The sequence below is a fragment of the Pristiophorus japonicus genome, chromosome 16 (genome assembly GCF_044704955.1).
Source record: "Pristiophorus japonicus isolate sPriJap1 chromosome 16, sPriJap1.hap1, whole genome shotgun sequence".
NCBI classification, from domain to species: domain Eukaryota; kingdom Metazoa; phylum Chordata; class Chondrichthyes; family Pristiophoridae; genus Pristiophorus; species Pristiophorus japonicus.
The window spans coordinates 75,878,582-75,906,351 of NC_091992.1; the positions used below are offsets into that span (position 1 = coordinate 75,878,582).

The window sequence follows — 27,770 nt, forward strand, 5'->3', positions numbered from 1 at the left end:
CCCAAAGATCAGGAGTGTGGGACTGAAGTGCAGCCAGAATTTGAGGAGCAGCCCCTTCAAATATTGGAAGAGGGGCTGCAACCTCGCACACTCAACATAAACTTGGAACACGGCCTCCTCCAGACCGCAGAAATCCGTCCGCTCTGCGGCCCTGGGGCACCGGAGCCAGCTGTAACTCAGCTAACGCCAGAGCAGTGAGGGAGGGCTGGAGTGATGATAGAGCTGTATCTGGATTAGCAGCAATTCCCTGTAACAGATAATGGCACATCACCCGCAAACTTCTAAAGTCTCCTGCAGCTGAAGTTTGTCGGACAGTGGGGAAAGAGCGGGGGGGGGGGGGGTGCGGGGAGTGGGACTGATGGGAATCGCTCTTTCACAGAGCCAACACAGGCTCGATGGGCCGAATGGCCCCGCTCTGCGCTGTAAGGTTCGACAGAAAAAACTTAAAGCAAAAAAATACAATTGTTCCAAAAAAATTAATTTTCATAATTTGTCAAAAACTCCCACAAGTCTGTAGTTTAACATCAGATCTGGAGACACTGGGAGTGTGAAACTGTGGAGATCCTCAAATCCTCCTGTCTCACTGCCTGCCCTCCTTCCCTGTTTTGCTCATGTAACACTCAAGTGATTGACTTCAGCGCCGAATAATTGTTTGTAACATCACATTGTAACATCATAACAAGTGTTCGCTAAACATTCGCCGGGGACGGAGATGGCCAAGCGCACACCATTTGCCGGATCTCTTGCTGCTAGTTGAATATATATCTACACATTTAGATATAAAGTGAATTTAGGAGGGAATAAAGAACTACACACCTTGTAGGTCAGGTCGTGGATCTCAGAACTGGACCGGGACCGGTGGAGGGGAGATTTTGCAGCTCCGTTTGACAGCTCGTTGCTGGCCTGTCTCAGCTGGGAACTCTTTTTGCGAGGCATGGCAGGTTCGGAGAAAACAAATTCCAAATAAAATAAAATAGAGAGGAGAGAGAAAGCGACAGGACGGCACAAAGCCAGAGCAGACCCAGCCCGGGCGCTCAGCACCGGCTGAGCCGGGTTAGTGTGAGCTGGACCGGGATAGAGAGAGGTCCATTGCCCGGTCCGGGTCTCCACACACAGTGAAAGTGAGTCGCTCTGTGTGTGTGCTGCCTGTCAGTTCCCCGGAGCGACCCTCTCTCTCTCATCTGCAGGTGATCATCTCACACACTGGGAGGGGCTGCGAGATGTGTCATCACACGCCAGGCATTTTACTTTCAGTTTAACTCTCACACGGGCAGCGAGCTCCAATCTCGGGCTGCAACCAGCCCACAGAGGCTCTCTCCTCTCACCACGGAGCTGTATCCCCAAGGGTTACAGTTCCACAGGCTCTGACAGCTACACCCACCCCCTATACCCTCCTCTCCCCATAACCCAAACCCTCCTTCCCTATACGCGCCTTCCCTACACTATGCCCCCCTCCCCTCCCCAAACCCTCCTCCTCCCCTATACCCCCCTCCCCCTCCCCTACACTCCTCTGCCTCCTCCCCTCCCCTATACCCTCCCCTATACCGTCCTCCCCTCCCCGTCCCCCTCCCCTATACCCTCCTCGTCCCCCTCTCCTATCTCCCTCTTCCTTACCTCCTTGTCCTCCTCCCCTATACCGTCCTCCCCCTCCGCTCACCTCCCCTTCCCCTATACCCTCCTCCCACTCCCATATCCTGCTCCGCTTCCCTATACCCTCCTCCTCCACTATTCCCTCCTCCCCTCCTCTATACCCTTCCTCCCCATACCTTTCTCATCCTCCAAGATACCCCCACCCCTCCACATTCCATGCCCGTGACCATTCTTCACATGTAAGCCCAGACGCCAAGTGCCAGCACGTTATTCGACCGCAGGCAACATCGCAGCCCAGCTCGAGTCCAGCGTCCACAGACACACGCGCTTTCCAGCAAGTGGGGGTGGTCTCTCCCCTTCATCAAAAGCCTCCTTCAAACCTAGCTCATTGATCTTGCCTTCAATCACCAACACCTCCCCACCCCCCTCCCCCAACGCCCCGCCTCCCCCTCATCTCCCCACTGCCCCCCGCCCTAATCATTTTGACCTAGTCAGTAGGGCGTGGGTTCAAGCCCTGAGCCAAGGACTTGAGCACATGACCTGGATCAGCACTCCGGTGCAGTGTTGAGGGAGTGCTGTGTTCTGGGAGGGGCCTTTTCTTTGGGTGCGAGGTTAAACTGGAAGCTTACCTGTTCAGGTGAACGTGGCACTGTTTGTGAACAGGGAGGTTTCCTCCCTCAGCCCAATGCCACTGGTGATCTTACTGAAACTTATAAGAGGAGGGGGCTCGACAAGGTGGATGCAGAGAGGATGTTTCCACTCAAAGTGGAAATTAAAACTAGGGAACATAGTCTCGGAATAAGGGGCCGCCCATTTAAAACTGAGATGAGGAGGAATTTCTTCTCTCAGAGGGTTGTAAATCTGTGGAATTCTCTGCCCCAGAGAGCTGTGGAGGCTGGGTCTTTAAATATACTTAAGGCGGAGGTATAAAGATTTTTGAGCGATAAGGGAGTAAAGGGTAATGGGAAGTGGAGCTGAGTCCATGATCGGATCGGCCATGATCTTATTGAATGGTGGAGCAGGCTTGAGGGGCCATATGGCCTTCTCCTGTTCCTATTTCTTACATTCTTATGTTCACTACAAATAGGTGAAGCGGCCATTCACTTTATTGTTGTTTGTGGGATCTTTCTGTGCCCCCCTTGCCCCGACATTACAGTCACTGCACCATTATAGGTGAAGCGTTTTGGGACAACCCAAAAGCTGAGAAGGTGCTGCCCAGATGAAACTCCTTTCTTGCTTAACCCTTCTCCCCCCACCCCCGCCCCCCGCCCCCCACTGCTTGCTGACCAGATATTTTAAATGCTGTGCAGTGTTTTGAGGTGTTAAAGTTATATATAAATGGGTGTGTTTGTGGATTGTGATTGAGAGCGGAAACTTGGAGTGATTTGTATTCACCCACGATCAGGGCACTGACGCCAGTTTGCCTTCCAATTGGCTCAGCACCAACTCCGGTTGAACCCCAAACTTACCGATCGCCCTCACTTTCAAGGCGACTGGTTTGGTTTCACCGTGGTAATTCATATGGGCTTAAAACAAGCAGAACCACTGCCCAGCCTCTCCAGCATTCCCTTGGTTCCAGCCCTGGCTCAGTGGGCAGCACTCTTGTCTCCTGCGTCAGAAGGTTGGGTGTTCAAGTCCCACTCCAGAGACTTGTACACAAAATCTCGGCTGACACTCCAGTGCTAGTGCTGAGTGAGTCATCATAGGTGGTCCCTCGTATCGAGGATGATTTGCTTCCACATCAAAAAGGGATGAGTTCACAGGTGTTTCAATGAAGGACCTAATGTTCCAGGTCCCGAACTATATCCTAAAGGGTGGAAGATGCCTGTGCGTGGATTTTCTAACGTGTGATGGCCGTTGCACGCCAGCCACCACACGGGCTTGACAGAGCTAGGTCTTGGTCCAGTGGCAAGGGTTAACCAAGACAACTGGAGACCAGCTCTGCTGCACACATAACGCAGTGTGGGCTGGCCCATGCTGCCCCTGGGCCCTCGCCTCTTGCCCTGAACTCATGCCTCTCCCGGGCTCTGATCACTCACGATGAGTGAGTGCTGCACTGTTCAAGGTGTTGTCTTTTGGCTGAGAAGTTAAACCAGGTGAACGTAAAAGATCCCATGGCACTATTTCGAAGAAGAGCAGGGGAGTTCTCCCTGGTGTTGTGGCCAATGTTTATCTCTCAACCCACAAACTAAAAACACATTATCTGATTGCTGTTTGTGGGACTTTGCTGTTGTAATGCAGGAAACGCGGCAGCCAAATTGCATACAGCAAACTCACAAACAGCAATGAGATAACGAGCTGATAATGTATTTTTCAGTGATGTTGGTTGAGGGATAAATATTGGCCAGAACATCAGGGGAACTCCTCTGCTATTCTGCGAATCATGCTATGGGATTGTTTCCATCCACCTGAGAGGGCAGACAGGATCTCGGTTTAACATCTAATCTGTAAGACAACACCTCCAACAGTGGAGCACTCCTTCAGCACTGCACTGGACTGGAGTGTCAGCCTGAATTATGTGCTCAAGTCTCTGGAGTGTGACTTGAACTCATGATCTTCTGACTCAGAGGTGAGGGTGCGACCCACTGAGCCACAGCTGATACTTACTCAAAATAGTAACAATGAGTTACAACTGACCTCGGTTGATTGAGGTAGGGAGGGGGAAGGTGAGGTTTGGGGAGGTGCAGGGGGGTAAAAATCAACCTAGGGTTGGAAAACTGCAAATGTAACGCCCCTATTTAAAATAGGAGGCAGACAGAAAGCAGGAAACTATAGACCGATTAGCCTAACATCTACTGTTGGGAAAATGCTGGAGTCCATTATTAAGGAAGCAGTAGCAGGACATTTGGAAAAGCCTAATACAATCCAGCAGAGTCAGCATGGTTTTATGAAAAGGAAATCGTGTTTGACAAATTTGCTGGAGTTCTTTGAGGGTGTTATGAGCAGAGTAGATAAAGGGGGAACCAGTGGATTTGGTGTATTTGGATTTCCAGAAGGCATTCGATAAGGTGCTACATAAGAGGTTACTGCACAAGATAAGAGCTCACGGGGTTGGGGGTAATATATTAGCATGGATAGAGGATTGGCTAACTAACAGAAAACAGAGAGTCGGGATAAATGGGTCAATTTCCAGATGGCAAACTATAACTGGTGTGGTGCCACAGGGATCGGTGCTGGGGCCTCAACTATTTACAATCCATATTAATGACTTGGATGAAGGGACCGAGTGTAATGTAGCCAAATTTGCTGATGATATAAAGATGGGTGGGAAAGCAAATTGTGAGAAGGACACAGAAAATCTGCAAAGGGATATAGTCAGGCTAAGTGAGTGGGCAAAAATCTGGCAGATGAAGTATAATATGGAAAAATGTGAGGTTATCCACTTTGGCAGAAAAAATAGAAAAGCAAATTATAATTTAAATGGAGAAAAATTGCAAAGTGCTGCGGTACAGAGGGTCCTGGGGGTCCTTGTGCCTGAAACACAAAAAGTTAGTATGCAGGTTCAGCAAGTAATCAGGAAGGCAAATGGAATGTTGGCCTTTATTGCAAGGGGGATAGAGTATAAAAGCAGAGAAGTCCTGCTACATCTGTACAGGGTATTGGCGAAGCCACACCTGGAGTACTGTGTGCAGTTTTTGTTATGTATTGTCCAGGTACATTAAATGTATATGTACAATGGTGCACCACAGAGGGCACTGTGGTGGGAGACCTGAAAGTACCTCCAAGACAGAGTATAAAAGGCTGCCCACCACACCTGAGAGGCACTCTGGAGTTACACAATAAAGAACTAAGGTCACAGCAGTTACTACAACACCAGACTGCGTGGAGTCAGTGATTTGAGTGCTACATACATTACATTGGCAATGAGGACACGGACGAGCTTCACATAACCATGGCAACTCTGGACTCATTAAAGGATTTTACGGTGGGCAATGATTGGGAGGCTTTTACGGAAAGGCTCGAGTACTACTTTACAGCAAACGACCTGACGGGGAACACGGACGCACTGAGAGAGAAGCGTAAGGCGATATTACTCTCCAGTTGTGCTGATGAGGTTTACTGTCTTGTCAGGGATTTGCTAGCACCCGCGAGCGCCAAGGACAAATCATATGAGGAGCTGATCGCACTCATTCGTGACCAACTGAAACCGAAGGAAAAGATCCTCACGGCCTGGCACCAATTCTACCACCACTGCTGACCCGAGGGCCAGGATGTCACCAAATATGCTGCGGACCTCGGGAGACTCGCGGCGCCGTGTGATTTTGGCATACACTTTGACAAGGCGTTGCGAGACCTTTTTGTTATGGGGATTGACCATGAGGGGCTCATCCACAAGCTGCTATCCACTGAACCCACAGTCACCCTGAAGCAAGCCATCACCATCAGTAGGGCATTTATGACCTCGACTTGCAGCACCAAGCAGATGATACACACAGTCTCGAACCCGGCAGGCACTGTCCACAGGAAAGCGCCCACCACGGACAAAACTGCAGAACATAGCTCTGCCCAGGGCAGAGAGCACGGACCTCAGGGTCCTGGAACTCAGGGTCCGCCGAGGGGGGCTAATCGAGCAGCACCATGCTGGTGCTGCGGAGGAAGCCATGGGGCTCACCAGTGCAGGTTTGTGGAGTACACGTGCAATACCTGCCACATGAAAGGCCACCTTCAGCGTATGTGCAAAAGAAACACAACTCACCGTGTGGCAGAGGAGATGGTAGAGGGTCCATCTTCCAGCAAGGAGCAGGCAGAAGAAGATGAGGCGTTTGGACTGTATACGTGTACCGACGGTTCGGCCCCAGTGATTATGGAAGTCAAGATTAATGTAGTCCCAGTGAGTATGGAAGTGGACACTGGATTGGGTCCATCGTTGATGAGTCGGGAAACTTTTGATAAACTGTGGGTCAACCCAGCTGCATGACCCAAGCTGGTCCCGGTCACGGCAAAGCTGCGTACCTACACCAAGGAACTGATACCTGTTCTTGGCAAAACGGATGTGCAGGTATCTCACGGGGGCGAGACGCACGGTTTACCTTTGTGGTTCATTGCAGGCGATGGGCCGACACTTCTTGGCAGGAGGTGGATGGGGAAGGTCCGTGGGAGCTGGGAAGACTTCATTCCTCCACAGACCGCTGTCCCCCGGGTTCCCAAAGAGCAGTGCCGACCGAGCTGGAGGAGAAATCCCCACACAGACACTGAGGTGCGAGCCGGCGACGCGCTGCAGGCGCTGAACGGGAAATCCATCGATGGCCGACAAATCCGGGGGGGGGCCCACGCGGAGAAAAAGTCGGGCGCCGGTCGCGGCTACGGTGGAGGCCGGGACAGCGGCGGCAGTGGTGGCGGCTACAGCGGCCGCAGGAGAGGCGGCAGTTACTGATACAACGGCAGGAGCGGAGGCTACAGGAGAGGCGGCAGTTGCTGGCACAGCGGCAGCAGCGGAGGCTGCAGTGGCGGTGGAGGCTACGGCGGCGGCAGGTATAACTCGGGAGAATGTGACAACCACTCGGGTGGGTACAAGAGCCAGAGCGGCGGACAGGGCAGCAATTACGGAGGCCGCTCTCACAGGGACTATGACTGATCGAATCCAAAGAGCCACGATCAAATTGTCTTGGCCGTTTTCCTTTCTTCTTTCCTCTTTAATCCTTCTATTCCAGAGAGTAAAACATATAGCTCAAGATGGTGGCGAGCCTCGTGGCAGCAGAGCTCTGCAGACAAAGTTCAAGCAGAGCAACTAAAATGGCGGCGCCCAAGGAAGCCTCGTGGGAACCACAAGATGGTATCTTAAAAGGGAAATGCACCCGGGAGTCTTAAAAGGGCTTTACACCATGACGAGCCCCACAAAGAGACTTTTGTAAGGCAAGAGCGAGTCTAAATGAGCAATGTGATTTGTATAATGACGTGAAGTATGATAAGAGTTGATATTTTGATGCTGAAGGGGTACTGTGTTTAAAATAAGGGATATGTATTACGAATAGAGTTAATACCACAAGATACAATAAAAGGGTAAATGGATCCGTGACTAACATGGTTAATGGACCAATGCGATACTCGATTTATGTGATTCATGCAATGGTTCAGCGGCTGCAGATGAGCCGCCAAGGCGATCACTTTCTGAGAACAGAGGCAACGCACTAGTTGCAATACCCTGTCTCAGCGCAGCCCGTTACCTCGGGCAAAAAGGGGCACTATACCGCCACCGTACCTCACCCAGAGGAGCTGGGATTAAATAACTGTTCAGTGTACCTGCAACATCTGTACCACATATTATATGTACCATACAAATGTACTGTCTATGTATACCTGTTTTCTGTTGGAGGTTATGCTTGTGTACTTCATCACCCATGTAAGGACTGCAAATACCGCAGGCTTGCACTGGATCGCAAGCATAACCTTTACCTGGGGGAGAAGAGGGAAGTGGATGGTCATGGACTCACACTCACAAATCAACCAGGATGAACAAGGCCGAGGTCACCGGCAATGGCTTCTGGAACTGGAGCGGGGCGTGGGGGGGGGGAGTGAGATGTTATGTATTGTCCAGGTACATTAAATGTATAAGTACAATGGTGCGCCACAGAGGGCGCTATGGGGGGAGACCTGAAGGCACCTGCAAGACAGAGTATAAAAGGCTGCCCACCACACCTGAGAGGCACTCTGGAGTTACACAATAAAGGACTAAGATCACAGCAGTTACTACAACACCAGACTGTGTGGAGTCAGTGATTTGAGTGCTGCATACACCACAGTTTTGGTCTCCGTATTTAAGGAGGGATATACTTGCATTGGAGGCAGTTCAGAGAAGATTCACTAGATTGATTCCGGAGATGAGGGGGTTGACTTATGAAGATAGGTTGAGTAGGTTGGGCCTATACTCATTGGAGTTCAGAAGAATGAGAGGCGATCTTATTGAAACATGTAAGATAATGAGGGGGCTTGACAAGGTGGATGCAGAAAGGATATTTCCACTCATAGGGGAAACTAAAACTAGGGGACATAGTCTCAGAATAAGGAGCCGCCCATTTAAAACCGAGATGAGGAGGAATTTCTTCTCTCAGAGGGTTGTAAATCTGTGGAATTCTCTGCCCACAGAGAGCTGTGGAGGCTGGGTCATTGAATATATTGAAGACAGAGATAGACAGATTTTTGAGCGACAAGGGAATAAAGGGTTATTGGGAGTGGGCAGGGAAGTGGAGCTGAGCTCATGATCAGATCAGCCATGATCTTATTAAATTGCGGAGCAGGCTCGAAGGGTCAAATGGCCTACTCCTGCTCCTATTTCTTATGTTCTTATGTTCTTACGTACTCTTGATCATTACCCAGTGACCTCTGATGGAAGGTGCATATATTTTAATCTAAGGGGAAATCAGACGTGGTTGTGATCTCGCTTCCTCCCATGGTTCAATAGCCTACAATGGTCCCTCATGTGAAGACTGCTATCTGGGAAAGGTACCGAGTGTGGGTGGGGGAGGGGGAAAGAAAGGAGTTATCATCTTGTGGAATTGTAGCTCAGTAAATGTCAGATCCTTCAGGTGCTGGAGAAATGAGACAGAAGGGAAGGAGGAATAGAGAAAGAGACAGTCTCCAATGAAAGAGGGATCCTAATTCAGTGTCTGAAATCTCCGAGACTCAAATCTGAAACCAATTTTTTGCCCTAAATAGGACTCCCAGTGTCAGTGTCCAGGGCCTGAGACAGCCTGTTGCTAAGCAACCTACAGACTCTCGCTCAGCATCAGAAAGTTAAAGTGGAAACGGTATTTATATCCTTCTGGCAAGCGAGAGATTATTTAATATTTGAGTGTCTGGAAGGGAAAGAATATTGTATTTAAAAGTGGCAGTGATTTAAACAGCATCTCTACTCTTCACATAATCCATCGTACATTGTGCGAGAGAGATTGAAATCTATAACTCTCAGGAACCTTTTGAATATGCATTGTGTTGCTTGTTGTGACACTGAGCTGTATAGGCTCCTCGGGCCCAGGTTCAGTTTCTGGTCTGGCCCGAGGTAACTAATGTCAGCCTGGCGGGACTCAGGAAGCTTCAGCTGTCGTCAGCGGTCCTGGTCTGGAGAGGGGTTAAAGTCATCAGGGCTCTCATGTCTCTGGTCAGTGATCCCTGCTGGGAAAGTGTGCGTACCCAGCTCTACAACTCTCCGAGCTGTCTGCGTTCCTCCCACTCCATTTGTCCCTCCATTGGCGGCCGTGCCTTCAGCCGGTTAAGCTCTGGAATTCCCTGCCTAAACCTCTCCGCCTCTCTACTTCTCTCTTTCCTCTTGTAAGGTGCTCCATAAAACCTACCTCTTTGTTCAAGCTTTTGGTCACCTGTCCTAATATCTCGTTCTTTGGCTCGGTGTCGATTTTTGTTTGATTACCCACTTGTGAAGCACCTTGGGACATCTTGCTACGTTAAATTGGTCATTAACAATTTAGACTTAGGAATCAAAACCACAATTTCTAAGTTTGCGAATGACACCAAATTGTAGGTGGGGATGATCAATGCTGAGGAGGACTGTAACAAATTACAAGGAGACATGAATAAACTTGCACAATGGGCATACAATTAGCAAATTCATTTCAGCACAAATAAATGTGAGGTATTACATTTTGGTAAGTAAAATAAGGAGGTCACATGCTACTTGGAAAATAAGAATCTAAATGGGGTAGAAGAGCAAAGGGATCTCGGAGAACAACTACACAAATCACTGAAAGTATCGACATTAATAAAGCCATAAAAAAGCAAACCAAGCTCTGGAGTTTATTTCTAGAGGGATAGAATTGAAAAGTAGTGATTATGATAAACTTGTATCGAACCTTGGTTAGACCACACGGAGTGCTGTGTACAATTCTGGTTGCATATTATAAAAAGGATATAGAGGCACTGGAGAGGGCACAAAAAAGATTTACAAGGATGATAACAGAAATGTGAGGGTATACCTATCAGGAAAGGATGAACAAGCTGTGATATATCCTTACAACATCACTAGGAAGCACACACACAAGATGGCTCTTCAGAAACTGTCATCATGTGACTTTGCCACATGATCCTTTTATTGTATTTACATCAGTAGTCCACTAGGTGGAGCAGTAGTCCACTAGGGGAACCATATTACACTTCTCGCTCCTTAATGAAGAAGTAATCATAACAAAATAATCATCATATATAACTTGCATGTTTATATACAACAAAAGATATGGATTTATTTTTCCATATTTCCAAATCAAACTTAGCCACTGGTTTTCTGATTCACAGAGGATACCTTCACTCTCAAACAGAACCTTCCAAACTTGGTGTCAAACTTAGACTCATTCTAGGCTGAGCCTGAGAAGAGTTTTTCTCCAAGGGCAACCCTTGATCTATATTGTGACTCTCTACCAATTCAGACTTTTTGTCTGCTTGACTCGGACTCAGACTTAAATTCTGACTTTCTCGTGGACTTGTTTCTAGTACATCTGGTGTAAGATTTGCTACCGGTACTCGAATTGTACCAAGACTATCTGACTCATCAGAAATAATCGAATCATTCCAACTTTCGACTCCTTCCACATCTGTAAAAAAAATATGATCAATGTGAACAAACCTTTCCTTTCCATGATCAAACATGTTGACCTATTATGTGCGGCCTATTATCAGAAACAATTTCTTCTGGGAGGCCATATGTAAAAAACAATCGTCATTGTTATTTTCCGCATCAGAAACACCTCTACCCACTTCGTGTGACTATCAATCACAATGAACAATTGTTATCCTTTGAGCTCAGCAAAATCTACATGTAGCCTTTGCCTCAACCTGGGAGGCCATTTCCATGGCTGTAATGGTACCGATGATAGTTTCTTGCTCACTGATTGACATGTTGTACACTGACTAACGATGTACTCTATATCTTTATCTAAACCTGGTCACCATAAGTAACTCCGTGCAAAACCCTTGGTCACGCACATTCCCAGGTGCTGGTCATAAAGGTCTCCTAACAATTTGGACCTGAACTTATTTGGAATAACTACTTTTGCACCCCACATGATACAAACTTTATTCACTGATAATTAACTCCTACGAACATCATCATCATATCATCATAGGCAGTCCCTCGGAATCGAGGAAGACTTGCTTCCACTCTTAAAATGAGTCCTTAGGTGGCTGAACAGTCCAATACGAGAGCCACAGTCCCTGTCACAGGTGGGACAGATAGCCGTTGCGGGAAAGGGTGGGTGGGACAGATTTGCCGCACGCTCTTTCTGCTGTTTGTGCTTGATTTCTGCATGCTCTCGGTGATGAGACTTGAGGTGCTCAGCGCCCTCCCGGATGCACTTCCTCCACTTAGGGCGATCTTTGGCCAGGGATTCCCAGCTGTCAGTGGGGATGTTGCACTTTATCAGGGAGGCTTTGAGGGTGAGCTTGTAACGTTTCCTCTGCCCACCTTTGGCACGTTTGCCGTGAAGGAATTCCGAGTAGAGCGCTTGCTTTGGGAATCTCGTGTCTGGCATGCGGACTATGTGGCCTGGCCAGCAGAGCTGATCGAGTGTGGTCAGTGCTTTGATGCTGGGGATGTTGGCCTGAGGATGCTAATGTTGGTGCATCTGTCCTCCCAGGGGATTTGTAGGATCTTGCGGAGACATCGTTGGTGTTATTTCTCCAACGACTTGAGGTGTCTACTGTACATGGTCCATGTCTCTGAGCCATACAGGAGGACGGATATTACTACAGCCCTGTAGACCATGAGCTTAATATCAGGGCCTGGTCTTCGAAGACTCTTTTCCTCAGGCGGCTGAAAGCTGCACTGGCACAGTGGAGGCGGTGTTGAATCTCGTCATCAATGTCTGCTCTTGTTGATAAGAGGCTCCCAAGGTGTGGGAAATAGTCCACGTTGTCCAGGGCCGCGCTGTGGATCTTGATGACTGGGGGGCAGTGCTGTGCAGTGAGGACAGGCTGGTGGAAATGCAGAGATGCAGTGATCGTGACCACCTTTAAAAAAGGGGACAAGTCCGACTGCGGCAACTGCAGAGGAATCTCCCTGCTATCAGCCACTGGGAAAGTTGTCGCTAGAGTCCTCCTCAACTATCTTCTCCCTGTGGCCGAGGAGCTCCTACGGGGCACAACCGTCATGATTTTTTGCAGCGCGACAGCTGCAGAAAAAATGCAGGGAACAGCACCAGCCCTTATACATGGCCTTCTTCGACCTTAAAAAGGCCTTTGACACTGTCAACCGCGAGAGTCTATGGGGCATCTTCCTCCATTTCGGATGCCCCCAAAAGTTCGTCAACATTCTCCGCCTGCTCCATGACGACATGCAGGCCGTGATCCTTACCAACGGACCTATTACAGACCCAATCCACGTCTGGACCGGGGTCAAACAGGCCTCACAGTCGACAAGCTGGAGTGGAACTAAACTACAGAATCAGTGGGAACCCTGTTCAACCTTCGCCGTCTCCAGGCCAGGTCCAAGACCAACCCAACCTCTGTCGTCGAGCTACAGTACGCGGACGATGCCTGCATTTGCGCACATTCAGAGGCTGAACTCCAGGACATAGTCAACGTATTTACTGAGGCATATGAAAGCATGGGCCTTACGCTAAACAGTCGTAAGCCAAAGGTCCTCCACCAGCCAATTCCTACGAACAAAGTATGGATGAATATCTTCCTCTGATACCTGGTTTGGCCAGCCATTTGCTATGTAATCATACACCTTTGACATAACTGGGTCAGGTTTGGTTGCTTTATCAATCTCTTCAACTGTGACTGGCAGCTCATCAATGTATGCAAAATAGAACACTTCTTCTACCTTAGAGATAATGTTCTCAGTCTCTAGTCTTTTGAGATCTTGCTCAACTTTCTCCTTGAGTGCGTATGGTACGGGACGTGGCTTGCAATAAACTGATCTAGTGTCCTTCTGCACTCTGACACTTTCCTTGAAAGCATTGGATCAGACTGCCTGTTTTGCGGAACACCTTCGGATATTGCTTGATGATGTCATCTTTTGATTCAAATTTTGTTTTCACAGAAAAAATCTCATTCCAATCCAGTTTCAGTGATCCCAACCAATTTCTACCTATCAATGCAGACTTGCCTCCTGCCACTACAATGAGAGGCAAGCTCTGAAACTGATCCTTGCATTTCACTGGTATGGTGATACGTCCTACAACAGGGATTTGCTCTCCTGAGTAGCCTCACAGCTCTATCTTCAATTTCTTCACGCAACTTGTCGCGATATAACAATTCTGATACTATGCTCACGGATGCACCAGTGTTGATTTCCATGGGTATCCTGGTTCCTGCAACATCTACTTGGATGACGATACTTCATGAATCGTTGTTAGGTATCCTTGTGCTCCTGATGATGTGTTTCTCCAGTGCCTCCTCATCCTGTTGATTCTCTTCAATGCTATGTAGTCACTAGTGATTTCTACTTCTAGTATTGAACATCGGTTTACTCTTCAGTAGGCATGCCTTCGCAAGATGCTCAGTTTTCTTGCAGAAGAAATACTCTGCCTTCACATATGGACGGCTTTGAGCAATGTGTTGTCCCAGATATTGATAGCAAGATTTCAATGCTCTGTTACCTTGGCCAGTTGCTAAAGCCTTGGGGCCCAACTGCCTTTTACTTTTAACCTGCAGATTCACCTCGGTTGTCTGATGAGTGGAAATGGTACGAAATTCTCGGGGGTATTGGTCAGCCATATCCATCGACATAGCTGTCTGACAAGCTAAATCAAAAGTCATGTTAGGGGTTGTCAACAATTTCCTTCTGATTGCTTCATTTTTCATCCCACAAACAAGCGGTAACGCAATGCTCAGTCCTGAAAGTTTCCGAAATGACAGTGAATGGATAGCTTTTTTAAAGCTACAATGTATTCATTGCTACCCTCATAATTTTTTCAGGGTTTCATACACCTCGGGGCCTGCTTCAGTCAAGAAAATAGCCCATTTTCTTTCTAAAACCACCCGGTTGCGGTTTTCATCATTGGGGACTTTGACAATACTATTTGCGGTGAAAAATATTTCTAGCTACTCCACATGTATTCCAAAAGTTTCTTGGTCACAATGGAACTCACCCAAGCACCCTATTATTCCCATGTTCCCATCTGGAGTCTGGCAATGTCGATAGTTCAGCCAAGTGTGCTTGGATTACCTTGGATTTTTAGCTGTTCTGCAAAACAAAGAACCTCTCAAAGTCTCTCTGTTGGTTGGTAGGAACGTTCACCAACAAAAATTTCAGCTAGGGAATCCAGCAATCCTATCCTCGTTCACCAATATGTGATATATCCTTACAACATCACTAAGAAGTACGCGCACACAAGATGGCCAATAACAGAAAACTGTCATCATGTGATGTTCCCACATGGCCCTTTTACTGTATTTACATCAGTAGTTGCAGTACATCAGTAGTCCACTATGTGGAGCAGTAGTCTACTAGGGGGAGCTCTATTACACAGGCTGGGTCTCCTTTCTCTTGAAAAGAGAAGGCTGATGAGTGACCTAATATGGATCTTTAAAATTACAAAACATTTTGATAGGGTAGACACAGAGAAAGTGTTTCCACTTGTGGGGAAAAGCATAACTAGAGGCCATCACTATAAGATAGTCACCAGGAAATCAAATAGGGAATTCAAAAGAAACTTCTTTACCCAAAAGGTGGGGAGAATGTAGAACTCTCTACCAAAGGGAGTGGTTGAAGCGAATAGTCTCGATGCATTTAAGGAGAGGCTAGATTAGCATATGAGGGAGAAAGGAATAGATCATAAGAAATAGGAGCAGGAGTAGGCCATTTGGTCCCTTGAGCCTGCTCCGCCATTTAATATGATCATGGCTGATCCGATCATGGACTCAGGTCCACTTCCCTGCCCGCTCCTCATAACCTCTTAATCCCGTATCGGTTAAGAAACTGTCTATCTCTGTCTTAAATTTATTCAATGACCCAGCTTCCACAGCTCTCTGAGGCAGTGAATTCCACAGATTTACAACCCTCTGAGAGAAGAAATTCCTCCTCATCTCAGTTTTAAATGGGCGGCCCCTTATTCTAAGATCATGCCCTCTAGTTCTAATCTCCCCCATCAGTGGAAACATCCTCTCTGCATCCACCTTGGCAAGCCCCCTCATAATCTTATACGTTTCGATAATATCGCCTCTCATTCTTCTGAATTCCAATGAGTAGAGGCCCAACTTACTCAACCTTTCCTCATAAGTCAACCCCCTCATCTCTGGAATCAACCTGGTGAACCTTCTCTGAACTGCCTCCAAAGCAAGTATATCCTTTCTTAAATATGGAAGCCAAAACTTACGCAGTATTCCAGGTGTGGCTCACCAATACCCTGCATAACTGTAGCAAGACTTCCCTGCTTTTATACTCCATCCCCTTTGCAATAAAGGCCAAGATTCCATTGGCCTTCCTGATCACTTGCTATACCTGCATACTATCCTTCTGTGTTTCGTGCACCAGGACCCCCCAGGTCCCGCTCTACTGCAGCACTTTGCAGTCTCCTTTGTGATATTTAGCTTGATTATATTTTGTCATCATTATTATTCATTCTTGGTAAAACTGGCATCTATTGTCCCTCCTTAGTCGCCCTGGATTGATGCAACAGAATGTCTCCCTCGGCAGTTAAGAGGTAACCATGTTGGTGCAGGACTGGAGTCATGTATGGGACTGACCGGGTAAGGCCGGCAGGTTTCCTTCCTTAAAGGACATTTGTGAACTAGTTGGGTTTTTACCACGATCCCACAGCTTCATGGTCACTTTTATTGATATCGGATTTTTACTTCCAGATTTTTAAAAATGAATTTCAACTTATTGCGGTCTGATTTGAACTCACACAGTCTCTGGATTATTAAGTCCACGTCTACTAGATTACCACTCCAGGCCTCTGGATTACTATCCAGTAACATAACCAGTGCACTGCCTATACTACCATTGCTGGCAATTGTATGGGGGTCAACGGGGCTTGGGAGTTGGGAGGGGGATTATCAGCACTGAAGTGCTCTCCTAGTGACCAGCCGCTGCATTTCCGCACTTGCAATTGCCTGCATGCCTGTATTGCCCATATCTCGGGAGCCTCCTATCAACAAGAGCAGGCATCGACGGCGAGATCCAACACTGCCTCCAGTGCGCCAGTGCAGCCTTCGGCCGCCTGAGGAAAAGAGTGTTTGAAGACCAGGTCCTCAAAACTGTCACCAAGCTCATGGTCTACAGGGCTGTAGTAATACCCGCCCTCCTGTATGGCTCAGAGACATGGACGATGTACAGTAGACACCTCAAGTTGCTGGAGAAATATCACCAACGATGTCTCCGCAAGATCCTACAAATCCCCTGGGAGGACAGATGCACCAGCATTAGTGTCCTCGACCAGGCCAACATCTCCAGCATTGAAGCACTGACCACACTCGATCAGCTCCACTGGGCAGGCCACATAGTCTGCATGCCAGACACGAGACTCCCAAAGCAAGTGCTCTACTCGGAACTCCTTCACGGCAAACGAGCCAAAGGTGGGCAGAGGAAACGCTACAAGGGCGCCCTCAAAGCCTTCCTGATCAAGTGCAACATCCCCACTGACACCTGGGAGTTGGTCAAAGGCCGCCCGAAGTGGAGGACGTGCATCCGGGAGGGCGCTGAGCACCTCGAGTCACATCGCCGAGAGCATGCAGAAATCAAGCACAGGCAGTGAAAAGAGCGTGCGGCAAACCAGTCCCACCCAACGACTATCTGTCCCACTTGTGGCAGAGTCTGTGGCTCTCGTATTGGACTGTTCAGCCACCAAAGAACTCACTTCAGGAGTGGAAGCAAGTCTTCCTCGATTCCGAGGGACTGCCTATGATGATGATGTAATGTATTTGCTTAATGGGTTCTTTGCTTAAGAATTCATAGCAACACATTGCTTTTAAGAACGAGTTGGTTTATTAGCAAAGGTTTAACAATCACACGACACATTACCAGTTCATCCACCAGGCTCACAACCACCTGCCTCATCGTGGATCCCCCGAACTCAACTGGCTGGGGTTTTATTGAGTCTTGTGAAGATCACGTTACTGGCTCAGCCACTCCCAACTCAACAGCTCTACAACTCTTTTGGGGGGGGGGGAACAAAATAAACATTAGATCAAGTGCCCCCCAATCTGGAGGACACTCCAGACACTTTTAACTGCCCTCTTTTAAAAAAACATTTTTTTGTTTTTTTTGGTGTTTTTTTTGTGATTTTTTTGGGGGGCATTAAAATGATATATTTTACAAGTGCCCCCTATAAAAGGGGAGGGGGACACTAAAACCGGCAATTAAAACAAATTAAACTTTAAAACATATAAAATCAAATTCAAATTTGGTTGCCGGGGGTGATGCACTCCAGTCCCTCCGGCGCCCACCTCTCGCGGAAGGCCGCGAGCGTACCGGTGGACACCGCATGCTCCATCTCCAAGGACACCCTGGCCCGGATGTAACCACGGAAGAGAGGCAGGCAGTCAGGCTGAACGACCCCCTCGACCGCCCGCTGCCTGGACCGGCTGATGGCCCCCTTGGCCGTGCCCAGGAGCAGTCCTACGAGGAGGCCCTCGGACCTACCCACTCCCCCCCGCACAGGGTGCCCAAAGATCAGGAGTGTGGGACTGAAGTGCAGCCAGAATTTCAGGAGCAGCCCCTTTAGATAGTTGAACAGGGGCTGCAACCTCGCACACTCAATAATAACATGGAACACGGACTCCTCCAGACCGCAGAAATTGCAGGCGGCTTGGGAGCCCGTGAACCGGCTTAAAGATTTGTTACACGGGACTGCTCCTTGCACCACTCTCCAGGCCAAGTCCCCGATAAATAGTGGGAGGACTCCCGCGTAGAGTGCACTCCATCTGGGACCCCGCCTCCTCCGGACTGCAAAATAGTACGCCACGGCGTGTCCGGGCAGCAGACAAGGATGGCAAGGTTGAGAGTGTGCAGAAGCAGCCCGTACAGGAAACAGCAGAAAGAGCATGCGGCAAACCAGTCCCACCCAACGACTATCTATCCCACCTGTGGCAGAGTCTGTGGCTCTCGTATTGGACTGTTCAGCCACCAAAGAACTCACTTCAGGAGTGGAAGCAAGTCTTCCTCGATTCCGAGGGACTGCCTATGATGATGATGTAATGTATTTGCTTGATGGGTTCTTTGCTTAAGAATTCATAGCAACACATTGCTTTTAAGAACTAGTTGGTTTATTAGCAAAAGTTTAACAATCACACTATACATTACCAGTTCATCCACCAGGCTCACAACCACCTGCCTCATCGTGGATTCCCCGAACCCAACTGGCTGGGGTTTTGTTGAGTCTTGTGAAGATCATGTGATTGGTTCAGCCATTCCCAACTCAACAGCTCTACCAACCTGTGAGCATCCTCACAGGTGCATACATTACACTGCCCAGCAAGATCAGAGGCAGGAAGGGGCAGGCAGGGCGGAAGAACTTCCTTGAAAAATAGAAGCTGGAAGTTTCCCGGGAGTTGCTCGTGGTCCACTGCTGTAACTTTGCACTTCCAGTGAGGATAAAACCACCAGAGCAGGAGCAACGCCAAAGAAATTCCAAGCCAGATGGGTGCTGATCCTTGGTAATGCTCTAAATCCAGAAGACCAAATGTAGCGAGGTGGGAATACACCTCCTCTGATGATCAGAAAGCACTTTGATCCTCTCTCTGAAGAGGGTTTATGATCCTCCTTTGTGCAGTGTAACACACTCCTAGTTGTCTCTTATTTGGTATACTTGATTTAGTAATTACCCAAAAGGGGCATGGTGCCTGGGGATTGTAGTGGTAACACTACTTTATGTGTGTCACTGTTGGCACTTACATGTTCTCTCTCAGCCCAACATCCCCAGCACCGAAACATCGAAGCATTGACCACGCTCGATCAGCTCCGATGGGCGGGCCATGTAGTCTGCATGCCCGATACTAGACTCCCGAAACAAGCACTCTACTCTGAGCTCCGTCCTGGCAAGTGAGTCTCAGGAGGGCAGAGAAAACGCTTCAAAGACACCCTCAAAGAATCCTTGAAAAAATGTAATGTCCCCACTGACACTTGGGAATCCCTGGCCCAAGACCGCTCAAAGTGGAGAAGAAACATTTGGGAAGGCACTGAACACTTCGAATCTCTTCGCTGGGAGCACGTGAAAGCCAAGTACAAACAGCGGAAGGAACGCACGACAAACCAAGCACCCCACCCAGCCGTCCCTCCAACCACCGCCTGCCCCACCTGTGACAGAGACTGTAGATCCCGCATTGGTCTCATCAGTCACCTGAGAACTCATGTTAATGTGGAAGCAAGTTATCCTCGACTCCGAGCCACTGTCTGAGACTTACCGCAATAAGAATAAGATGAAAGCTAAGGTGAGAAAGCACAGGCCAGCTCTACAGGTGATATGGGCCGTTGTTGTAGAGTTTCTGCAACTGTTTGCCTTGGGCAGTTCCAGTGAATGAGCTGCTCCCTCCAACATTTTCCGTGGGACTGAGACACAATGTCACTGACCAATAGGAAAGTTTATCTGAACAGCAAACCACTCGAGTTTCACTCATGTTTGATCATGTTTTGGCCAGTGTATTGTGTGCTGATCAAGGCGAGGGATATTAGTGTTGGAGAATTGATCATTTTCTGATTCCAGCACTCAGAGTATCGGGTTCAGACTTTAACATTGTTAATTTTATTTATTCGTTCATGGAATGTGGGTGTCGCTGGCAAGGCCAGCATTTATTGCCCATCCCTAATTGCCGTTGAGAAGGTGGTGGTGAGCCGCTGCCTTGAACTGCAGAGAGCAGTTAAGAATCAACCACATAGCTGTGGGTCTGGAGTCACATATAGTCCAGACCGGGTAAGGACGGCAGATTTCCTTAGTGAACCAGATGGGTTTTTATGACAAGCCAGTAGTTACATGGTCACCATTACTGATACTAACTTTCTATTCCAGATTTATTTAATTCAATAAAATTGAATTTAAATTCCCCAGCTGCCATGGTGGGATTTAACTCATATCACTGGATCATTAGTCCCGGCCTCTGGATCATTAGTCCAGTAACACAACCACTATGCTACCGTTCCCAGTCCCCATACTGTCCAAACTCATTTCACATAGGAGTCTTACACACAGCACACACGAATAATCTCCATCTCACTGTGGAATGCATGAGAAGCGTCGAGGGTTTTCTCCCTCCCTTGAGAATAGAAAGCAGCTCAACTTCACCCCAGAATGAAGATGTCCAGAAATACCGCGTCTTAGCTCTTGACCAGCAGCTGTCCGAGGCTCTTCTGGTGCAGGCTCTCTCTCAATATCTAAAAACTTTACATCCAACAAATGTTTTGCTTGTCACACTTCAGACATCACACTTTCCTGTATGTAAATTTAGCAACACGCTTGCACTTGATTGGTTGGAATGTCATATTTGTTACGTTCAGAATAAATCCAGAGGACTATATCGCAAGCTCAAACTGTTGTGATCTTGGTCTCTTTATTCAGACTCCAGAGTGAGGAAGCAGCATGGTGAATCACCTTTTATACCTGCTTGCCCCAGGGTGCACACGTGGCAAGTCTTACATTTGGGTCAGTTCTACATACATACATAACAATATTCATTCTGAATCACTATGAGGGAAGCAACAAGCCAATCAAATGCAGTGAAATTGAATAAATAACCTTCTAATGAAAACACCGCCAGGGCATATGAACACAACCAATCCAGAACAAGCAGCCAGTAAAAGCTACCAATTAAAAAAGAGAAGGTAAACCAATGTCAGCCGTGACTCAGTGGATCGCACTCTCACCTCTGAGTCTAGAATGTGGGTACAAGTCCCACTCCACAGACCTGAGTGCAAAAATCCAAGCTGGCACTCCAGTGCAGTGCTGAGGGAGTGCTGCACTGCTGGAGGTGCTGTCTTTCAAATGAGACGTTAAACTGAGGCGCTAACTGTGCTCTCTCAGATGGATGTAAAAGATTCCATGGCACTATCTTGACAGAAGCGCAGGGGAGATAGTCCTGGCCAATATTTATCCCTTAATCAACATCAATAAAACAAATGATCTGGTCATTATCTCATTGCTGTTTGTAGGAGCTTGTTGGCTGCCCCGTTTCCTTCAGTGACCACATTTCAGAAGTCCTTTATTGGCTGTAAAGCGCTCTGGGATGGTCTGCGTTCAAGAAACGCTTTCTTTTAATGGAATTGCTCAAAATATTTTTCAACATTTTTCTTTCACCCATGCACTAAACTGAGGATTTACTAGTAAAATAAGATTTGTAACTTAATAACAACATCAAAAATATATTTACAATAAAATTTACATATGCAAAGCAATTTTGTGTTTGAAATGCTTACAGAATTTTTCACTGGAGGCCTGTGCTGTCTATGAAGCCTGGGCCTTGAGTTTATGGAGCTGCCCAAGGTCATCACTCTCAGCCGAAGGCACTCAACAAGGATAATGAGCTACAGTTCCCTCTTACATTTTTTTCCCACAACTTCCATATTCCATATACCGACACGGACACGATGGGCCGAATGGCCTCCTTCTGTGTCGTAATTTTCTCTGGGCTACAATTTGCACGGCATCTCTGCCCGGTTTCTCGGCGGTATTGGTTTGTTTGGGTGAAAACCGGGTCGGCAAAAACTTCCATAAAGAGTTCCGCCAGTGGTTTCGAAGTACCACTGGGGAGCGGACTGTCGGCGTGCACCGTCCATAGACCGCCATCGCCCGAGTTTTGGCTCAGCGGTGACCATAGGTAAGTAGAAAAAAAGCGCCCACGAGAAGCAGCGGGAACTGGGGTGGTAGGTGAGTGGCCCTGTAAAAAATGGTAAGTTAATGGGTTTTTAATAATTACCGTATATACTCGCGTATCATGCGACTTTTGAAGACCTAAATTGTAACCTAAATTTGGGGGGTAGCATGATACGCGAGATACAAAATTTGCGGGTGTGAAGTGCTGGCCAAGATTCGGCTGTTAGGCTGTTAAGCAGACCGTATCCATTTACGGTAAGTCAAATAGTACATATGTATATCAAGTAAAGATGATTTTGATAAAACTGCTGTTTTACTTGCTGATACACACGTAATGTTTACGCTTTCCAAATCAGCTTTCCAAACAACCGTAAAATGTGTCTTTTTCATGCCCTGTAGTTTTGATAAAAATACTTTTCTCGCCGACTTTATTAACGGTTGAGTTTGATGGCATATCAAAATTCACGGGTGTCTCATCCATGTTTCCAATACACGATAACTTATAGCTGTTAGCTTTGCGATGTTTGATTACAAATGTTTGAAAACTAGTCACTTTTTCTTCTAATTCTTTTGGGAGTTTCTGTGCAATTTTTGTTTTTCTTCTTAACACAAAGTCATGTCTTTTCATGAACCGCGTACACCATCCGGGACTTGCAGTAAACACACGAATGCCCATTTTTCTTGCTTCTCGTAAAGCATAAAGTCTTATTTTAGATCGTGACCCGCGATTTTCGCATTTATAGGAAGGAGTTTCCTTCAATTTTTCTTTTTGTTTTCTCCAGTTTCGGACACAGCTTTCTCCGACACCAAACAGCTTTGCAGCTTTAACGTTGTTGCTTTGTTCCGCTTGTTACGTGTTGGGTACTTGTTAAACTTGTTTGAAAGCCTAGCCTAGTGTCATCTGGTATCTCAAAAAAGTGACTCGCATGATACATGAGATATATGATAAAATCATGTTTTGGGGATGAAAATTTAGGGGTCGCATGATACGTGAGATCGTAGGATACGCGAGTATATACGGTATTTTAAAATTCTTTTACAGTGATTAAGTTGAAAAGGGTCCTGAGAATGTTTTCTGATTTTCTATTTTATGTTTTTAGGAAAAAATATTTTTTTTGTTTTCCCCCCCCTCCTAGGCCCAACCCGCAGCCTCGGTCTAAATTTTAGTAATTACCGCCCATTTTGTTTAAGAACCACCCAATCGGCCCAAGATGGCGTTTTGTGCCGGGGATCGGGATGTAAGGTCCATTTTTTTTTGGCGGGCAGAATTTTTTCCTTTATTTGGTGAAATTTTTGCCGGCGGTAATTTTAAAATCTGAGCGGTATTTTTGGCGGCAATCCAGCACTGGTGGATTTTTTTGAAATTCTAGCCCCATGATTCTATGATTCGCTTTTCTAATTGTGAAGAAGACAATCCATTGACAGAGCTGCCAGGACTCGCTGTTTGTTAGCTCTGTCCTCTCCTGTCTGCCAATAGAAGCAGTATTCAGGACTGGAATTTTGGCGAGAACTGGATTGATACATTTATTTGTTTCTGAGAGAGAACTTAAAGCAGCACCAGATAAATAGCAATGTCCTGAAGGACATTATATGAGTTTGAAGAGAAGTTTTGAATAAAAAATTGTTTTAACAGTAACTTTTAGTGACATTTATAATGTATTTGCTTCATGGGTTCTTTGCTTAAGAATTCATAGCAACACATTGCTATTAAGAATTAGTTGGTTTATTAAAAAGGTTTAACAATCACACGACACATTACCAGTTCATCCACCAGGCTCACAATCACCTGCCTCATCGTGGATCCCCCGAACCTAACTGGCTGGGGTTTTATTGAGTCTTGTGAAGATCACGTGACTGGCTCAGCCACTCACAACTCAACAGCTCTACAACTATTTTAGTTTGACCTATAAATCAAATACCCTCTTATTGAAGGGGCACCAAAGCCGACAAATAAACAAATTAAACTTTCGATATTAAGTGACTCAAATTAAAATTTGGTTGCCGGGGGTGATGATGCACTCCAGTCCCTCCGGCGCCCACCTCTCGCGGAAGGCTGCGAGTGTACCGGTGGACACCGCTTGCTCCATCTCCAGGGATACCCTGGCTCGGATGTAACCACGGAAGAGAGGCAGGCAGTCGGGCTGAACGACCCCCTCGACTGCCCGCTGCCTGGACCGGATAATAGCCACCTTGGCCATGTCTAGGAGCAGTCCTACGAGGAGGCCCTCCGACTTTCTCGCTCCCCTCCGCACAGGGTGCCCAATGATCAGGAGCATGGGACTGTGCAACCAGAATTTGAGGCAACAGCTCCGCAACTATTTTAGTTGTATCAGTAATCAAGTGACCCCCTGGCTCAAGGCGGGGGGGTTTCACACTCCAAAGAACTTTTCAAATGCCCCCTTGATTTTTTTTTGAGGGCACTAAAAATACAAATTATTCAAGTGCCCCCTGGCTAAAAGGTGGGCAGGGGGGGGGGGCACTAAAACCGACAACTTAAGCAAATTAAACTTTAGACATTAAAATCAAATTAAAATTTGGTTGCCGGGGGTGATGATGCACTCCAGTCCCTCCAGCGCCCACCTCTCGCAACAACTCTACAAACCTCTGAGCATACTCACAGGTGCATACATTACAACACTAAGTACTGCGTCCGAGATATTTTGAAAAGGAGGAAAGGTGCAAATGAGCTTAATATTGTCATCAGTTTGATAGTTTCCGTGCCTCACTATATCCTACTGCTGAATCCTCGGGAATTGTGCACACTACCACAGACTCAGATTGACAGAAAATCATGTGCTGAGCTAAATCTAGCAAGTCCAATCCTAGGCTTTTGGGAGAGACTGAAACCTTCCAAAAAAAACTTTCATGGAGGTATTAAAAGACAATTCAGTGGGTCAATTTAGTCATGTTATTGTAAAATGCGTATTTAAAAAAAAATTCTGACGAAGGGTCATCGACCTGAAACATTAACTCTGTTTCTCTCTCCACAGATGTTGCCTGATCTGCTGAGTATTTCCAGCATTTTCTGTTTTTATTATTTTAAAAAAATTATTTGATTTAAAATTTTATTTTGGGAGACAGAAATTTCAGTTACTGAGAAAAAGAATGACGCACAAAAACTTTTCCAAAGAGCATTTGGTCCAATTCGATTGGTTCATCAACAAAGTGCAACATTGAAATGTTGACATGTTGCCCTGATTCAGGGCATGAAATCACTGCCTGGTGTGATACCGAACCATAAATATCAGAAGGACTGAGTTCAGAGCCTGACAATGTTCCCTTTAAGCTGCGTCATGCTCTGGGGTTCCCATGCAGCCGGTTCGCCAGCTTTTAAATGCAGACACCGCGCATGCGGGGATTCTTGAATGGGCTGCGCGACCGGGTGACCCAAAAGAAATTAGAGGGAACATTGCTCCCTGGTCTGTGCTGAGTTAGCCAATCTCAACCATTGCTGCATTCATGGCACCCTGGGCTGGGATGGCGAAGTTTCATAAGAACATAAGAATTAGAAGCAGGAGTAGGCCATTCGGCCCTTCGAGCCTGCTCCGCAGTTCAATAAGAACATGGCTGATCTTCTACCTCAACTCTACTTTCCTGCCCGATCCCCATAATCCTTGATTCCCTTAATATCCAAAAATTTATCCATCTCTGTCTTGAATATACTTAACGACTGAGCCTCCACAGCCCTCTGGGGCAGAGAATTCCAAACATTCACCACCCTCTGAGTGAAGAAGTTTCTCCTCATCTCAGTCCTAAATAGCCGACGCCTTATTCTGAGACTGTGACCCCTGGTTCTAGACTCCTCAGACAGAGGAAACATCCACCCTGCATCTACCCTGTCAAGCCCTGTAAGAATTTAGTATGTTTCAATGAGATCACCTCTCATTCTTCTAAACTCCAGAGAATATAGGCCTAGTCTACTCAATCTCTCTTCATAGGACAATCCCCCCAACCCAGGAATCAGTCTGGTGAACCTTCGTTGCACGCCCTAAATGGCAGGTATATTCAGCCAGGATTCACACTCCCAGTCACAATCCAGAATATCAGCTGCTGCTGAAGCGTATATGTGTGTGGAGGTTGGGTGAGGACAGGATTGGAAACAGCTGTGAAGGGGCACCCAATAGTTGACTGACACTCGCTGTCCAGGCTCACTCATAAAAAATGACCCCCTGGGTTGAATAGCAGAGGAGAGCTGGTCCTAGTGAAGCCACTTGCATTAGTGTCTTCAGAGAAACAGGGGCAAAATGGAAAATCTCTTTATAAAACAGAGCTGGAGGAGTTCCTGTGAGTGGGAAATAACTCTCTATGTATAATAGAATAAGTAAGGAGAGATTGGGCCAGAATTTTGGCCTCACCGGAGTTCGGAATGTGCACGGACCCGCTGAGGCCCGGCAAAAGCCGTTTTTTGGGACGCGATGCGCACGCGCCGAAAACCGTTTTTTCCGATCTGTCAAGATTTCTCAGACAGATCCTCCGCATCCCTGGGAAAGGACATCCGCGTGGGAGAGATTGGGCTGTTTGCCCAGCTCATGCCCAGCGAATGTCCTTCAGACTTTTACACCCGGTAAAAGCAGGCGCACAGCTTACTTTTACCGGCGTAATAGTTTTAAAACAAATAGAAAATAAATGTAAACATTCATTTTGATATTAAAAACCCTGTCCATTAAGGTAAGTTTATTTTTAACACTATTAAAACACATTTAAAAAAAAATCCCCAAAATATATATTTTTTCTAAAACATTTAATTTCAATTAATTTTAAATGTGTGAGATGTGTTATTTATTTATTTATTGTGCTGTGTTTGGGTGTTTTAGGGGGTTATGCTCACTGATAGTAATGGGAGCCCGCACAAACAGAGCTCCCATTTTTATCAATGAGAATACTGCATAGTGATTGGTGGTCCAGACCCACGTGACTCCAGCTTAATGGACGTACGTACATGAAAGACATCTCCCCGTGCCCTGCGCAGTGAATCTGGGCTTCCGACCGGGATCATAGGTTGCACTGGGAACACCAGGATTTTTTCCGGGTTGGAGGCGTTTGTACGAAGGAAGCCTCCGACTGCAATTTTCTCCCCGCCCCCCCCATTGTTTCCGCTGGCAGGTGGGTCGGTAACAAGAGGACGGCGACGTAATATAATTGGCAAACGATCCGGGGGGTAGATGAGGATTTTTTTTACGCAGCGAGTTGTTGGGCTCTGGAACGCACTGCCTGAAGGGGCGGTGGGAGCAGATTCAATAATAACTTTCAAACCGGGAATTGGATAAATACTTGAAAAGGAAAGATTTGCAGGGATAAAACAGGGAGAGTGGGACTAATTGGAGAGCTCTTCCGAAGAGCCGGCACAAGCAGGATGGGCTGAATGGCCTCCTTCTGTGCCGTAAGATTCTATGTTTATCTATAGAAGACAGGTAGGTCATTGAGGGCTTTTGTCCCCTCACTGTGGTCTCCTGAAATCTGTTGGTTGCATCTGGAGCTCAGACAGGAATT

The 27,770-nt window shown here is 47.0% G+C and overlaps 1 protein-coding gene across 3 annotated transcripts in view; it reads right to left on the reverse strand.

The window, feature by feature from the left end:
- Positions 1–27,770, reverse strand: part of LOC139226602 (ras-related protein Rab-37-like) — a 261,132-nt gene that overhangs the window by 117,561 nt on the left and 115,801 nt on the right. For 2 of the 3 annotated variants that reach the window (XM_070857463.1, XM_070857462.1), the window contains exon 1: positions 817–1,357. The exons of the other annotated variant lie outside the window; for it this stretch is intronic. In XM_070857463.1, coding sequence (XP_070713564.1) covers positions 817–936 — 120 coding nt within the window. In that variant the 5' untranslated portion in view covers positions 937–1,357. Of the gene's footprint in view, positions 1–816; positions 1,358–27,770 lie in introns of those variants that run through there. 3 annotated transcript variants of the gene reach the window in all.